The 15,869-nt window shown below is 34.8% G+C and overlaps 2 protein-coding genes across 2 annotated transcripts in view; one reads left to right on the forward strand and one right to left on the reverse strand.

The window, feature by feature from the left end:
- Nucleotides 1–6,787, reverse strand: part of LOC109835527 — a 7,319-nt gene extending 532 nt beyond the window's left edge. The window contains exons 1-8 of the mRNA XM_020403496.1: nt 6,784–6,787; nt 5,869–6,017; nt 5,723–5,778; nt 3,960–4,122; nt 3,155–3,243; nt 2,269–2,401; nt 448–540; nt 224–326 (exon numbers count right to left, since the gene is read on the reverse strand). Coding sequence (XP_020259085.1) covers nt 224–326; nt 448–540; nt 2,269–2,401; nt 3,155–3,243; nt 3,960–4,122; nt 5,723–5,778; nt 5,869–6,017; nt 6,784–6,787 — 790 coding nt within the window. The remainder of the gene's footprint in view (nt 1–223; nt 327–447; nt 541–2,268; nt 2,402–3,154; nt 3,244–3,959; nt 4,123–5,722; nt 5,779–5,868; nt 6,018–6,783) is intronic.
- Nucleotides 7,295–15,869, forward strand: part of LOC109835634 (ATP-dependent Clp protease proteolytic subunit-related protein 1, chloroplastic) — an 11,138-nt gene continuing 2,563 nt past the window's right edge. The window contains exons 1-7 of the mRNA XM_020403609.1: nt 7,295–7,622; nt 11,848–11,963; nt 14,753–14,953; nt 15,056–15,160; nt 15,285–15,347; nt 15,509–15,620; nt 15,698–15,759. Coding sequence (XP_020259198.1) covers nt 7,388–7,622; nt 11,848–11,963; nt 14,753–14,953; nt 15,056–15,160; nt 15,285–15,347; nt 15,509–15,620; nt 15,698–15,759 — 894 coding nt within the window. The 5' untranslated portion in view covers nt 7,295–7,387. The remainder of the gene's footprint in view (nt 7,623–11,847; nt 11,964–14,752; nt 14,954–15,055; nt 15,161–15,284; nt 15,348–15,508; nt 15,621–15,697; nt 15,760–15,869) is intronic.

Below are 15,869 nucleotides of genomic sequence, written 5' to 3' on the forward strand. Positions count from 1 at the left end.
GAAAGATGACGCCATGTCCAAATATCTCTCTCTTCTCTTTTAAATTGAAAAAAAAAATTAAACTTCATCTCTATTTTTAACATGCCACTGGTTATTTGGGATTGGCAAAAGTTGATAAACTAGTTCAAAAGTATAATACAGCGGAAAATAATCCAGGGATAGCTAGCTGGTGCACTAAGGACTCCCTGCTCTAGGATAAGACAAGATGTGGAAAGAAACTGACCTTTCATAGATACGCTTCTTTTAAGGCGATTCTCCGGATCAGAGAAAAAAGCTTTCATAGACTCTGAAGCTTGCTTCCTTGCTTCGTCAGTGCCTTTTGCTTTCTGCTCGAGGCATATCAATGTTATTAGCTTTTTCGATTCAGTGGTGTAACTTGAAAAGTAAATTAATGACCAAATCTTTGCTACATGCAAAACTAAATTTTAATGAGAGAGTTGTTTAAACCTTAATTGCAGCTCTTCTTTGAGCGTGCAACACAGGGTCCTGGTGTATGATCTTCATCCGCTTACTAAATAACCCTGTTTTGGCATTGAGAATCTGCAATTATTAAACTAATCAACAACAGTAAGCAACGCGGATATTGGATTGTTCAAAATAAAGGATTATTTGTACTTAAATGCCCTATCATTTTTAACTTTAATACCTTTTTCTTTTTTCGCTAAAAAAAATATCCCAAAGTTCAAAGAATTTTAACTTTGAAACCACCAGATAAGTCATTTTATTTGTGTATCAAAGTTACACTATTTTGGACTTTCGAGTAATTTTTGGGCAGAAAACTTGTGGTATCAAAGTTTAAAACGATGCAAACTTTGGGGTATCAATTGCAAATAATCCTAAAATAAACGATGTAAATTTGTTATAATATGCAGCAAATATTTTGTCAAACAAACAATTAATATCAAAAAATTGAAGGAATATAGTACTCGTGCCTTTATGAGAGAGATTTATCAAATTATCAAAGAATATGCTATAATAATCCTTGTCCTTCTGAGTAGGTATGGTATATGTGCATTCTTTTAAGTTTACGCACAAGAGATTTAATAGAAAAGGTTAGATGCTAAAATATGGAAAGGGTGACAATTTAGTGGATGAAGCAAGTTCATTTTGTTAGTCTAAGTGTAGACCCAAAGCTGAAGCCGAAGCTGGAATCAGAAAGACGAAGGAAACAGTCAAGACAAGCTACGGTCGACCGCGGCGGTTGGTACGGTCGACCGCGAACGTGCACGAGACAGGAAAAGTCTCTGGACTTTTTCCGGTCGACCGCGACAGATGGTCCGGTCCACCGCGAGACCCTGTAGGCGTTTTTGAGTTTCTGTCGTTTATCCGGTCAACCGCGACTGGTTCGGCAGTCGACCGCGAGTCGAGCTGACAGTTTCCTAAACTGTTTTGAATTCTATTTGGGCTGGGATTCATATATATACCTATATGTTTCTAGGGCTAATTAGAATGTCGAAAAAAGTCAAAAGACAAGAAAAAGAGAGCTTTTGAGAGAGAATCTCAAAGAGATTAAACCCTAGTTTGAGTGATTGTATTCCTTCTTCAATTAATCAAAGGAATTGTGTGGTGTGGCTCCCGAGGACGTAGGCAAGTTGCCGAACCTCGTTAAATCCGTGTGTTCTTTTTATTCTTATTTCCTACAAGTTTTTATCTTTGATTTGTGGTGGATTTCTTTCTTGCTCAACTCTCAAACACAAGATCCGGAAGGGTACGGATTCGATTTGATTGTTTCGAATCCCCAACACATTTGATGTTCTTCCTTCTGAGTATAGGCTGTTCTGAACAGTTTCTAGTAATTTTACTATATCTTAGACTTGTCCCCAGTTTGTTTCTTTTAAACAAGGAATGTTAATATATAAAAGTATCCTACTGTTCTGGATTTTATTCAACACTTCTCCAATAAAGCCCGTAATAGAATAGAAGGGAAAAAAAGTGGTGTGTGCCAACCGAAAGATTTGGGCTGAGGGTTTTATCGTTCCTGTAGTTACTATTGTTCATTACTTCGAAAAAGATGAAATCTGTAACAAATCATGGAATTCACATCCAAATTGATGGACATTCTTCTAAAAAATTAGATTATGAAATCAGGTGAATTTTGCTTTGTCCAATAGGTGTTATGGGAGGCCTATATGTGGACAAACCAGAAAAGTGCTCTTCCATGGCCACATGATGCCAATTATCAATAAAACATAGTGATAAAGTCTCACAAGAAGCTAAAGAGACTACTATTGAAATTTGTGAAGAGAAAGTTTTGAGTAAGCAACTAACTCTTAGTGATCTGCTAATCTTCAGACTAACTTCAGGAGATGGTGACTGGTATATTCTTTTTGATTTTCTTGTAACATTAACTTTTATCTCCATCTTATCAACTTCATCATCTTCCTTCATTTTAAGTGGAGAGCTGCAAAAAGAACAATAATTGGAGATAAGTCTGCCTTAAAGACATTGGAACAATCTTCAATTTTATTGCATTGGTTTACTACAGAAGATAAAGTACAGCATGAATCATAAACTAAATTATGTGAGGATTGTTAAGACCAGAACATCATATGAGATAGATATGGTGATAATATTGAATAAACGAGCATAGCAAAAATGAGAATGTTATGATGGTCTTGTGGATATACAATAAAAGTTGGATATACAATAAAAGTTAGGACAAGAAATGAGTGTATTTGCAGGAGATTGGAGGTGCAACTACTGAGGACAAAATGAGAGAGAATCAATTGCGATGGTTTTGTCATATACAATGGACACCACAAAATCGGAAAAGGGGTAGTTATAGGGGCAAACAGGATTAGGGTAGACCTAAAAGAACTTGATTTGTAACAGGTAAGAAAGATATAAAAAATAGTAAACTTAATGGAATAGATGACCCATAAGAATATAGAAAAACGGGTTTCAAGTAGGCAACCAAAAAAGTAGGGATAAAGGCTTTGTTGTTTTTGTTGATGTTGATAAAATAGAATTAATCCAAGATAATTAATGCAAGAAAAGTAAGCTGCACAAAGGTGTCTGCAAAACTGAAAATTTGCAATAGCAATTTGTACAATCAAGCAGTCACAAAAAATATACTATGAAGAGATCAAAATTAATAATATATTATATATAGAATGTATTATATCCCTTGGCAATTTTTAAGGATAGAATTTACATAGATCGAGCTTTCTCCCATGGCCGCTCATCAATTGATTCTTCCCATATTACGCGATCTCCAAAACATTGTAAACAAGTCCTTATCCCCTGTAATCATCAAGCACAAAGCTCATGTATTGTAGCTGTCAGGATATATATGCTGTAACATAAATATTTAGTGCTTTCCGGATTCACAAATTATACAAACATATAAATAGCGTACAAGAAGGGGAGAACTATTTCCACAACTCAATACCAGTTGATAGGTCAGGAAACTGAAACTTCATCAAAAGCCAGATAATTACTATACATAAATCAACTCTAAGAAGTATATTAAGAGAAAAGACAGGCAAAATGTAGGTGTGAAATGTACGTTTTAGAATAAGATGTATGTTATATATTACGTGGTAAGAGACTAAATTCCATCAGCTTTAGCTTTAATATACCATGCCTTCTAGCTGCATGACACATCTTGCAAGCAGATGTTATGACAATACTCCAGGATCCACTTGTAGTTACATAGATAAGTATTATAATGTCGAAGTCATTATCCCAAATCTGAATATTTTTTACGTTCAGCTCTATTAAACCAATTTTCTTAGTTAAAAGTCAAACGAAACTAATTGATCTTCACTTAAAACATACAATATGCAACTGAAGCAAACTTTTGATAAAATGATTAATCTGGCATGTAATTTAAAAAAAGATGAGAGATAATTCCCAACCTGTTTCCTTGAGAGATTAAATTAACACCATGTGAAAGCGAGATATAGCAAATTCGTCCTCAAATATTATTATTAAAAAGAACTAGTAAAGTTAACCACCTTTCCACTACATTGTGCGCAGTCTGATCTTGATCTTTCAACACCACACTCTGTACATGGTGTATAACCTCTGCCTCTGCAACTAGGACAGGGTAACTCTCTTATGTATTGGCCATTTGGACCAAACCAGGACCTTAGTTTTGCAGGGCCAGGAATGATCTTCCTAAAGAGAGAAAAAAGTCAATAAATTATTTGTGAATACTGAATACTAATGAACTTGCATTATTCTAATCTGATCATGCAACAACACTGCCATGAATAATAATGGTTTGTAAATAGAGCATTTCTCATACAAAAATGTATTTGTAATTAAAATAACATTGTAGTTAATTATTTGTTCTCTTTGGATTTCAATTATAACGCAACGTCCATCTTCACTGATATATGTTGTGTTTTTCTGCAATCGTGCATCTTGACTAAGAAAACTGCTTGCATTCGAATAATAGAAAATACCAGGTACCCCCTAGGATGGAATGCAAAGTAACCTCAAAGCAGTTGCAAGTGAAGGTCAGAGATATTAACCAAGATAATTGTCTATCTATTTCTCAAAATAAAATTGGAAGAAAAATGTTCTCACAAGTGTGTTAACAGAGTTAGAGCTAAGTCTAAATGGTTAACATTCTATCGTGGCAACTGGCAAGTGAAAAATGTTTGCATTAGAAATTGGAGATATTATAATTAGTTTTGTAATTTAAGGCATGACTAAGAGTCTAAGAACAATACAAAGGACGCATCACAAAGAAATAATGACTGAAGTATGGTCAAACAATCCTCGAAAACAAAAAGAAAGACAACTCTTTGAGGTCCAACATCACATGTAGATAACATTGAATTGCATGGAAATAGTTTATTTTGGTCTAAGATTTTCATTTATTTCATGGGATATAAGAATTTTGTTTATATTGTTTCGTGATTAATGACGACATTTGGTGGTGATAGGATATATGGGAGATCGAGTAAAATAAACGCTGACCCTGTTTCCATAACACCTTTGAGAGAAGGACACAAATCTATTGCTAATTTGATATACATTCATTGTCTGAAAGGTACCAGTTTTCACATGGCATTATATATCTTTTGACACAATACAAGTACAGACACAAGTATTTTACCATATGTGAAGTTGTATACTAAAATAACGATAAGAGTATTTACCACATTTAAAGTTTCCCCTTGTCATTTATGATTGACTTATTGACCCTTGACGATATCATCTGGCTTCTCTACATATATACCCCAAATAAACCATAATTGCAACTTCACCCTCCAAATATAGACATTTGCTACTTAACCCTCAAATATACAACACAGAGTTAAAGTACCCCAAACTTTGCATTAAGGAACGTCTCCACGATATTAATAAAGGCTTTGATGACTCTGACCTATACACCCTCCAAATCAACCATAATCGCAAATTTACTCTCCAAATATAGATATTCGCTAGCTCACCCTTCTAATTCTACCACATAGAGCAAACATTTTCAATATATTCCTAATTTTTACGTGGTTATTTTGCTGAAATTCCCCCTCCCCTCACAAAAACTGACGATATCGGGCTCCCGGGGTATTCTAACTCAATGCGGTAGACCTAGCGGGTAAGTCAGCAAATATCTAGATTTGAGGGTAAAATTCACAGACTATACAGGTCAAAAAGAACGCATCTTTTTGTGCATAATTACATGGTATCATCGTAAACGGATTTAATTGTTTAACAAACATAAATCAAAATGGAGCAAAGTCAGCACGTAATTTTCGTCCAGTACCTCGGATGAAGATCCACATCCAAGCCCAAGAGCTCTCCTGAAGCATCATAATCAAGCTGCCAACGCAAACAATAAGAAATCAACGGGAAAAATCCCAAAAAAAATTCCCCAAAAAAACATAAAAATGGGTGATTGTTTCGGCGTACGGGGGACGATGAGGAGCCGCCGTCGCCCAAGGGAGAAGAAGGGGAGGATCCCCGTNGGCTGCCATCGATGGAGGGAGATGAGATGGCGATGAGAGAAGCAGACGGTGAACATGCAGAGGAGAGAGAGAGAGAGAGAGAGGATCCACACGCTACAACACTAACGTGGAAGTAGATAACGTCTTCCCTTTTTTTTGGGGAGCTTTTTATATATTAGTCCCTTACACCTTTCTACCTCTGAAATTAGCCCCCTGATATCAATGAAATTGCTATTAGGTTCTCAAAACTTTGTAAGTTCCTACAAGTTAGTCCCTCCGTTGGACTACTTAGTCAAATGTGCTGACCTATAAATCATGGATGGCTATTTACAATTTACTGAATAGATAGATTTCGGAGAGGATAGATTGATATATTTAGTAGTAGAAAAAAAAAACATAATCAAACTGGTATTAATTTGATACTAACACCATAATATTGCAAATAAAAGAAAAAGAATATCATATTGAAAATATGGTCCCACGAAAAATGCTAAATTTTGTGACGTAGCCGAATTTACTATGTAGTTTAGAGGGTAAAACCATAATTATAACAATAAGAGGTATATATTTAAAAATTCTATTGTGTTAATAAAGATGTTTCTTTTGTTATTTAGATTTAGATGTTAGTCTCTCTTCAATAGTTCCATACTAGTCCCTTACATCTATGAAATTGCTCACTAGTCCTTAAAATAATAAAATCCTAGTGTTATTGCAATTTGACCCCTCAATGACCAAACCACCGTAAGCAAATCTATAGTTATAGTTTTTAAAATTTTAATAGTCAAAAGTTTTTTTCCTAACACTTTGATACCCTAAAAACTACATTCGTTTCACTTTGATACCCCAAATTTTTTTGAACACTTTGATACCCCCAGTTTACACATTTTTTAACTACATACCCCTAAGATTCCACAATTTTTTATTTTCATACTCAAAGCTTATACATTTTTTAACTCTATACCCCAAACTTTGGGGGTATAAAAGTGCCAAAAAATAATAAAAACAAAACGAAGTGAAAAGAGTATCAAAAGTGTCAGGAAAAGAACTTAAAGATATCAAAGTTAAGAAACGTTCCTAACTTCAGAGTGTTGAAGTGTCGGAAAACTGTGAGTTATTAACTGAAGCTAAAAATGCATAAACTTTAGAGTATCAAAGTACAAATAACTTTTTTTTAACGATAATAAGTTTGAAGGTAAAATTATAACCAAGGAGTATTTTGATCGGCATGGGACCAAATTGCAAGCGCTCCCTAGGATTTGAGGGACTAACGAGCAATTATTAATTGAGATTTTAGCCACCAACCGGAATGGTTGAAGATCTGAGGGGCTAATATCGCAAGAACTCTTGTTTTTTTTTTTTTTTGGCCCCTTCTCCTTTTCCAGTGACTTTCACCTACACAATTTACAGCCCTAGATTTTCTCAAGCCTATCTCTCTGAGCTCCAACAAACGAAAACCCTAACCTTTTCGCAACTCTCAAAAATCCATGGCGATCTCTCTCCCCTCATCCCTCTCGGTCCCCGCCACTCCCCTCTCCTCGCCCTCAGCCTCGAAAACCTCTCTCTTCGGATCCAAGCTCCTCATCTCCTCCCCTTCACCTCCTCCTCCTCCTTCTTCTAGAATGAACTCGAGCCTGAGGGTGAGGTCTCAGGCGGCGATTGGCCCCAACGATTTCGATCACATACCGAAGCAGTTCAGGGAGGAGAACCTCAGGGACGGATGTGAGTTCGTCTTGATTCTCTTCGAGTAGCGATTTAGGGTTTTAATGCTGATATGAAAACTAATTTTCTTAGGTGATTTAGAAAAACTGTTTTTAGGTGCACGCCCTCCACCTTATTTAATTACAGTGCTTAAATGTTCATATTTTAGCTATTGCTTAGGTTCGAGCTCTGACTTTATTTATTATTTTAGCTTTAGCTATGGTTTAGATTCATGTAGTTTAGCTATATTGAGATGGGGGAGTTAACATGAAATTAAATAAGGGTTCTTGGAATAGTGTAGATTTTTCATGTGTCAAAAGCTTTTTCTTGTGTGGATATGTTCTTGGAATCCACATTGACTTCTCAATTGATGTATTACGTTCCACGGTCGAGAGAACTTACTCATTAGATTTAAAGAGTTCAGCATGAAATTAAAAGGGTTCGAAGTAGTTAGTTTGAATCTTATTTGATTGGAAGAATTATAGTTCGATTGTAGGCGGAGAAGTTTTGGTTTCATTGGACTTGAAGAAATTCTAGACTGATTTGGATTGAAGAAAAATCTTTGTATTAGTGGGATTCTGGTGGTTTATTATCAGAAATTTTAGTATTTTGTTTTTCTTGTAGCCTTATTTATGAAAGTCAACTAATTTATTTAGAATTATAGTTAATTTACCGTTCTAGTTAATTATGTTTGGGAATTTTACTGTCATGTAAATTGAATCCTTTGGCCTATGAATACCATATTTCTATTATTTTGTTTTGTTTGATTGATTGGATTTGAGAATTTTAGTGAAATTATGTTCATGTGAAGTGTTTGATCTAGATGTAAATTAAGTCCTTTGGGCCTATAAATACCCATACTTCTTTTATTGTCTTGTTTTTGCTTGTTCCCTATTAAAACCTTGGGGAAGGAGACAAAGAGTTAATTCCACTGAGTTTTAGAACCTTTCTCCTCTAGTAAAACCAAATAGAGAGCCTTGAGAACGAGGCAAAGTTGGTAATGACATCAAATATTTACTATATGGAAATGTACAATTCATCACCAATTCCAAGAATGTTGGCAACTTGAGAAACTCAACACAAATGGGAAATAGGTGGAACTAGTCTTCAAGTCAAACTAAGCAGGTGATTGTGACAACCTCTATATTTACTATATGTTTTAACAATTTTTACGAAGAATAACTAATCATAGATTAACATCTGAAATAAATACTATTTCATTTGGTGTAAAATTTAGATTGATATAAGAGCCAATGAAGCTACAATAGTTGAAAGGCGGGCGGGCAAGAATATAGAAACTCACAATGCCATGATTAGTTTATCTGGAATTGAGATTGCTCCAAAGTCACTATATCATGTAAACTTGTTAGACTACCAGAGGGTGCAAATATGAAGGAAAAAAATACTTGTATAAAGTTGTTCGTAAACACTGAAACCTTTTGGTTTCTATGAAATTCATCAATAACAATGAATCTTTGTGTATTTCTAAAACAAGAGCCTATTGTTGCATTTTCTGCCACTTGGCATCTTCCTAGACCTTCGACATTTTAACATCCCTAGTTAATATTTTCTTAAGAAAACCTCCCTAATTAATGTCTAACCATTATTTTTCATAGACTCAACTCAATGAATAACTTCCACGTCATGAAAATCGAGAATCTCTAAATTTATTTATTATTTGATTCAGTTTTTTATGCATTATTTTTCTTCTATGTTTTTACATCTAAAATAATTTTGAAACTTATGAATGTAACAACATTTTTATAATCAAGTTCCTTGCATTGCACGGGATGCAATGAAACTAGTAAAAAGAGATCTTTTATTTTATTTTTGCTTAGAAAAATAAAGAATAAAATCTTTAGGAAATGAATTGTGCTTATCTGGAGGGCCATGATCTAGAATAGTTTACAAGGATTAGCATATAGTAACTCAAAGCTTTCTATTCATTTAAGAATTAATGTAGACATAACTACAACCTCTTACTTGTTATCCAGCAGAAGATATGAACAATATTTGGCATATGGTGCTTACATTTGAGGTGTAGTTCAAATTGAGCTAACATCATGATGCTTAGCTACATAATTTACCTTAAAAGCCAAAGGACATCATATTTTGCCTTGCCAGGATATGATAATTTAGGGTTTGATGTCTAGATAGTTCGAAATACATCTAGTAGAGGATATTTTCCTCATTAATCAAATTGTCTCCAGTTAATGAAATTAATTTGAAAAGAGCAACTACACCAAGCTAACCGTTGAAAATCTTCTCCAAAAATTCCTGCCTCGAATTAGAACTAAAATGTTCAGATTTTTGTGATGACTCTACAATATCAGGGATATGCAAACAAACACGAAACATTATAGAATTTTTAGGAGGTTCTTTATGAACATGCAATAAACTCTGCAAAATTATGTGCAAGGAGCATCACTAAATACAAGCATGTTTAGCAAGCCTCTCCTTTACTTAGATGTGTAGAAAGAATTTAACACGAGTACCAAAAGAATATAAATTTCGAGAAATCTTTCAATAAAAAATTCACGATTAGCGAGTAAATATAGGATTTCTTTGTATTGAAGCAGTTGGAGCCTTACATTGTTTCAACTACATTCAAATTCAAACGTACATATTTAGTTGGATGTTGTTGCAACACAAAAAAACAATTGAGAAGCAGAATAGGATAAAAACAGAAAGTTGCAAACAAAGTTCAAGTTGAAGAGTTTTCCAACAACTTCAGTTGGTTCTGCAATATGTTCTAAATGCATTTTTTGTTCTAACTACTTGTAATCGAACACACCCATGTAGTCACTGAAAATTACTACTGAATGTTGGATAAATGGATTCGCAACAGCATTTCCTTGTTTCTACAATATAATAACAGTTGTTTTTCTTATCCTTTCAATCATAACTGTACATTTAGTCGTGGTTTTTTACACTGTCATTTCTTGCATCATCTTACATGAGTTTGTTTGAAGCCAAAAGCCTTTCATGTCATTCGTCCTTTATTTGATTTGGCTAGGTGGGTTAGGTTGCATTTACTATATTAGATTATTCCTTCGACCTGCACATAAAAAGAACACATAATGTCCTATCAATTGTTGCAAGTTGCTCTTGTGTATATGTTGCATGATACTTCCTCAAAGTAGTCATTCCCATATTGACTCTGGTACATTTTTTAATGAATGTTATAAGTTGCAATGAACTCTAGACATAGCAGAGACATTATATATTCTTTTGAGAAGAATAAGTCAAAAATCAAAGTTATGAATGATGGGTTCAAAATTTTATTTGAGTTTACATGATTTACAACTATATAAATTTCTAGCAACTATTAAATTGTATGACTAGAAAATATTTTATTCAATATGTTGTGCTATTTTAACTGTTCTAGCCTTCATTTATTCTATCGATAATGAGCATTAATAATTTAATACACACATGTATGATTTTATTTTTCTATTTGTACAATGTACTCCTATCTTTTTTTTTTTCAAAAGATTTACCTTGTACCCTACCTATTGTATCCATTTGGACTATCTACACAGGTGCATTGCTGAGGTTGTATTGACCCAATTAGGTCATGCGTTCTAGATGATAGTTTTCATCATAATATTGGGTAATGCTACTCTAATGTGAACCTGGTTTGACTGTCCAAGGAAACAAGATTTTCATGAAGATTAAAGAAAAAGCTGATGTTTAAAATTAATATTCATTTATTTGAATTACCCACAACATTAAAGAATTATGTACCTGATCTAAAGAAAAAGTTCTGAAGTGCAACTGTAGATCAATTAAACTAACATCAAACTTCCATCACTTCTCTGTTTTTCTATCTTCTTCAAACATCCACCTCCATCAAAAATATTATAATAATACCTAGATGATCTAGTGTTCCACTCTTCAACTTGACGCTTCTATTAAGAAGTTACACTTAAACCCAAGGTTGTCCAATGATTAGTATCAATCAGGACAATTGACTCTCCTATGATAATTTGCAGTAGACAGAGTAAGCCACTTAGCTGATGGATTCATGAAAGAAAGCCAAATGCTTCTAAAATTTAATTACCACCACAATTATTGTACTTTTTCTGTATCTATTTAGTGAACGAGCTTTGTTTTTGGTACCTTCATGTGAACATTGTTTTACTACAAACATCATGACAGCTCCATTGGCGGTAACAACTGCTGCAGCAATCTATTTTTCTTTTCTCGTCGTCTTTTTTTGAAATTCTCTCTTTTTATTACACAGTGATGGACAATTATAAGAATGTTCCCAGACACCTTTATGGCCTTAATGCTTCACAAATGGACATGTTCATGACGGAAGATAGTCCTGTTAAGCGGCAGGCAGAAAAAGTCACAGAGGTGAGTCATTATCCCGTGTTGGGAAATTTGGTCATTTTTTTACTAATAATTTAAACTTATTGCTAACTTATTTTGGATCACTGTTCTAAACTTCCAACTTATATCTAAATTTCATTTGGTATTATTTTGAAGTGGATTAAAGTGGTATATGGATATTCCGAAGACTTAACATTTTACCTGTATTACTTCATTCTTCTTCCTGGGAGATAATGCAGTGGGTCTTAGATATAGAGAAGTGCTATGTAGTTATATCAGTGTGACTAAAAAACTAAATAGGTAACTATTAACTAGCTTGAAAACAACTGAAGGGTAATAACTATTCCTTTTTATGTTGCTGGCCAAGGCCGGAGCTATGCATAGCTTCTGGTGGGTGCCTTGCCCCCCCCCCCCCCCCAAGTTTTTAATTATGAATTAAGCTCTTGTAGCCAATAACCTTCCCATAGACAAGCCCATGGATCAAATTGTATGGGTCTCACTTGCAAAAGGCTCTATGTACCATTTGTGCCTAGATTATCTTATTAGATTGGGTCCTATTCGCAACATATAAAATCACTACTACAAAGAAGAAGATGGACTCTGCTTGCACTTTTCGAAAAATTGCAGTAGGCTTTGCATTTATTCAGTTAATTTCTTTACAAGCAACCAGAGCAAATATATTCCTAGGAAACCCTATGGTTTTGCGCGATATACATGATATATTAAATATTATATAATATATATATATATATATATATATATATATATATATATATATATATATATATATATTATATATATAGAGAGAGAGAGAGAGAGAGAGAGAGATGCTATGGTAGTATAATACTCGAATTTTGTTGATTATCTTGTTAAGTAGATGCTGCCTGATTCTTCACAAATATCAGAGATTGTGTGTGAGATGCATCCTAAGAGTTGTGCGTAGTAGATAACTTTGTCTTTTTAAATTAATTGTTCTTTTGTTCAACGAAGTAAATAAGGAGAACATAGTGATCTTGGATTCTTGCCCCCCCCCCCCCCCCCCCCCGAGATAAAGATCTGGTTCCGGCTACTACTGTTGGGAAAATGTAAAAAAAATAAAAGGTTCTCTGGACTGTTTTTTTTTTTTTGCTATTCTACTTTTATTTTTCCTATAATTTCCCACCCCACCCCTCTTCTCTCCTCACACTCAACTCTCTTTTTACTCACTCATCAAATTCAGAACTCTCTAGCCCTTATCTCTCTCAAAGTGAAGCGATTCTTAGCTTTTAACTCATCAACTGTTGAGTCTCAACTCTCAAGTAAACCATCTCACTGCTTTCAACTCTCATTCTTGTGGATTCCTCACAAATCTGGATCAAAACTATAAAGGGTTAGTGATCCACCAACATTGAGTCCATTTGTTGCCTCCCTTTATTTCCTTTATTGCCCCCCTTTTATTCCCTTTTATTGCCCTCTGTTGTCAAGTTGGAGGAAGAAACCAATCTAGCTTAATTCAGTTTGTCTTACAATTTTGTTTTATAGCTTACATGCATCTCACATACAATTAGTCAGTTTGAGCTTATCATGGGCATTTATTACGTAAATTGGTAACTGTTGCTTCTTATAATAAGACTACCAAATTCTTACTAAATGACATTCTAATAAACTGCTCAAAAAATATAACTATTCGGGTTGAGCTGGGCCGAGCTGGGTCATGAGTAGGCCAGGTCGGGCGTAGGCTGGGCTGGGCTTGCTCCTTTGTCCTCGGGGTTGGAGCAGGACCCAGACCTGCCCGGGACCCGGGTATATTGTGGGCTGGGTTGAGGCAGGTCCACTATGGGCTGGTCTAAGCCTTCCCCTAGATTGAGCCACATCATTGTGCATGAAGGAATTCCTTATGTGACATATGAGACCCATTGACCTCACTATAATGTATGGCACCCATTAATCTCATATAACGTATGGTACCCATTAATCTCATACTGACACACTAACTATATTGAAACTGACACACACACTAAAACTGACACTTATGCTGACACTATGTTTCTCTTTTTCATGACTTCTTGGGTCTTAAAATCCGGAATTTGGATAGGAATAAGCTTGAAGAAAAGGAAAACAGTGAGCATATCTTATAGAGTTTGTCTTGAACCCCAAGTGCAAAAGTTTGGGGACCGAGAGAACTATCTTACGCATAGGCTTTCTAATAAAATGCATTGCAATAATTTAAGGATTTTATTAATAGTCATTATTATGTTTGATATTTGCATATGAAACTAATTTAATATTTTATAATGAGGCATATAAAGAATAAATGCGTCATATAACTTCTTAGGCATATTCTTGTTGATGCCATATGTATTAAACAAAAATTTCCAAGTAGAAAGTTGAGACAAACCTTAAAGGTCCAAAGGATTTAAAATGAACATGTTGCAAACAGAATAACATGGAATGAAGCTTTACGAAACTATGAGATGTGGTCACTGTATGAATGCATTTGAATAATTAGGTCCTTCATGATTCATCATGATAACGGAATTGAGGATAATGTTGTTCATAAAATCAAAGTGGGATGATTGATAATGCATCTCCAATATTATGCCATTGTAGAATACCTTAGAAATTGAATGGGAAATTTCATGAGTTTGCTATATGTCCTTCCATCCTTTATGGATCAAACTGGCAATCTGGCAATCATGAAGGTATGTGTGAGTTTTATCAAACTTTAAGAAAATCCTTATTTCACTTTGCAAATGAGGTGTTGAGAAATGTTGGTGCTATTGAAAAATATTTAAATTGGAATAGGAATGACATGGGTTTTTGTACAATGGTAGGCAAGTATTTCATCTGCGAGGAATTATCTTGATAATGGAGGGATGTGGAGCCAGACAGGCATGACTGAAGGTCCCGCAAAGTATAGTATGAGCGTGAGCATGTATCGTGGAGGAGCCCGAGGATACGGGAGGCCAAGGACTGCCCCTCCAGACTTACCATCTTTACTGCTAGATGCTCGAATTTGTTACCTTGGCATGCCAGTAAGGCGCCATTCACATTCTGCATGTAAACATATTTATATCTTTAATTTATTATCCTTTCTTCCAGTTGTTGAAACATATTTTATATTGTCGTGTTAACAGATAGTCCCAGCAGTCACTGAGCTACTTGTCGCACAGCTTATGTGGTTAGATTATGATAATCCCTCCAAACCTTTGTACCTATACATAAATTCATCTGGGACACAGGCAAATACTGCTCTCAATACTATTCATGCTGATGCTTTTAAGCTCCTACAAAAGCTCTTTTTAGGGGTTCAGGGTTTTTGTAGCTCTTTATAGTTCTGATCAATATTTCTGTGTTATCTTTCAGAACGAGAAGAATGAGACTGTCGGATCTGAAACTGAGGCATATGCCATCGCTGATACCATAGCTGTAAGTTAATTATCTCCCTTGGGCATGGTTCTTTTGACGTAGAGAAGGGAGCATTTTGTTGTTGGTAACTTGGTGCATTGACATTATTCGTTGGTCTCCTCCAACATATATCAGGATAACTTTTAACCAGCCATTAATTTTTTATTTCTTTTTGACAACAGTATTGTAAGTCCAAAGTATACACAGTGAATTGTGGCATGGCATATGGTCAGGCAGCGATGCTTTTATCACTAGGTGCCAAGGGCTTCCGTGCTCTTCAGCCAAATTCCTCAAGTATGTAGTACATATTACTTGGTTTACTTTTTTATTTATTTTTGGAGTAGCTAACTACTTGTTTTGATCTACTGTAGCTAAACTCTACCTACCAAAGGTTAACAAATCCAGTGGAGCAGTCATTGATATGTGGATCAAGGTAAAATTTCAGGCTATCTTTTTTTCCTATCAAGGATATCTGACCATATTAGAGTACCACCCACCTAATATTTCACATGTGGTTTCTCATTACACCAAACAAAGGTCAAT

The sequence above is a fragment of the Asparagus officinalis genome, chromosome 3 (assembly GCF_001876935.1).
Source record: "Asparagus officinalis chromosome 3, Aspof.V1, whole genome shotgun sequence".
NCBI lineage: Eukaryota > Viridiplantae > Streptophyta > Magnoliopsida > Asparagales > Asparagaceae > Asparagus > Asparagus officinalis.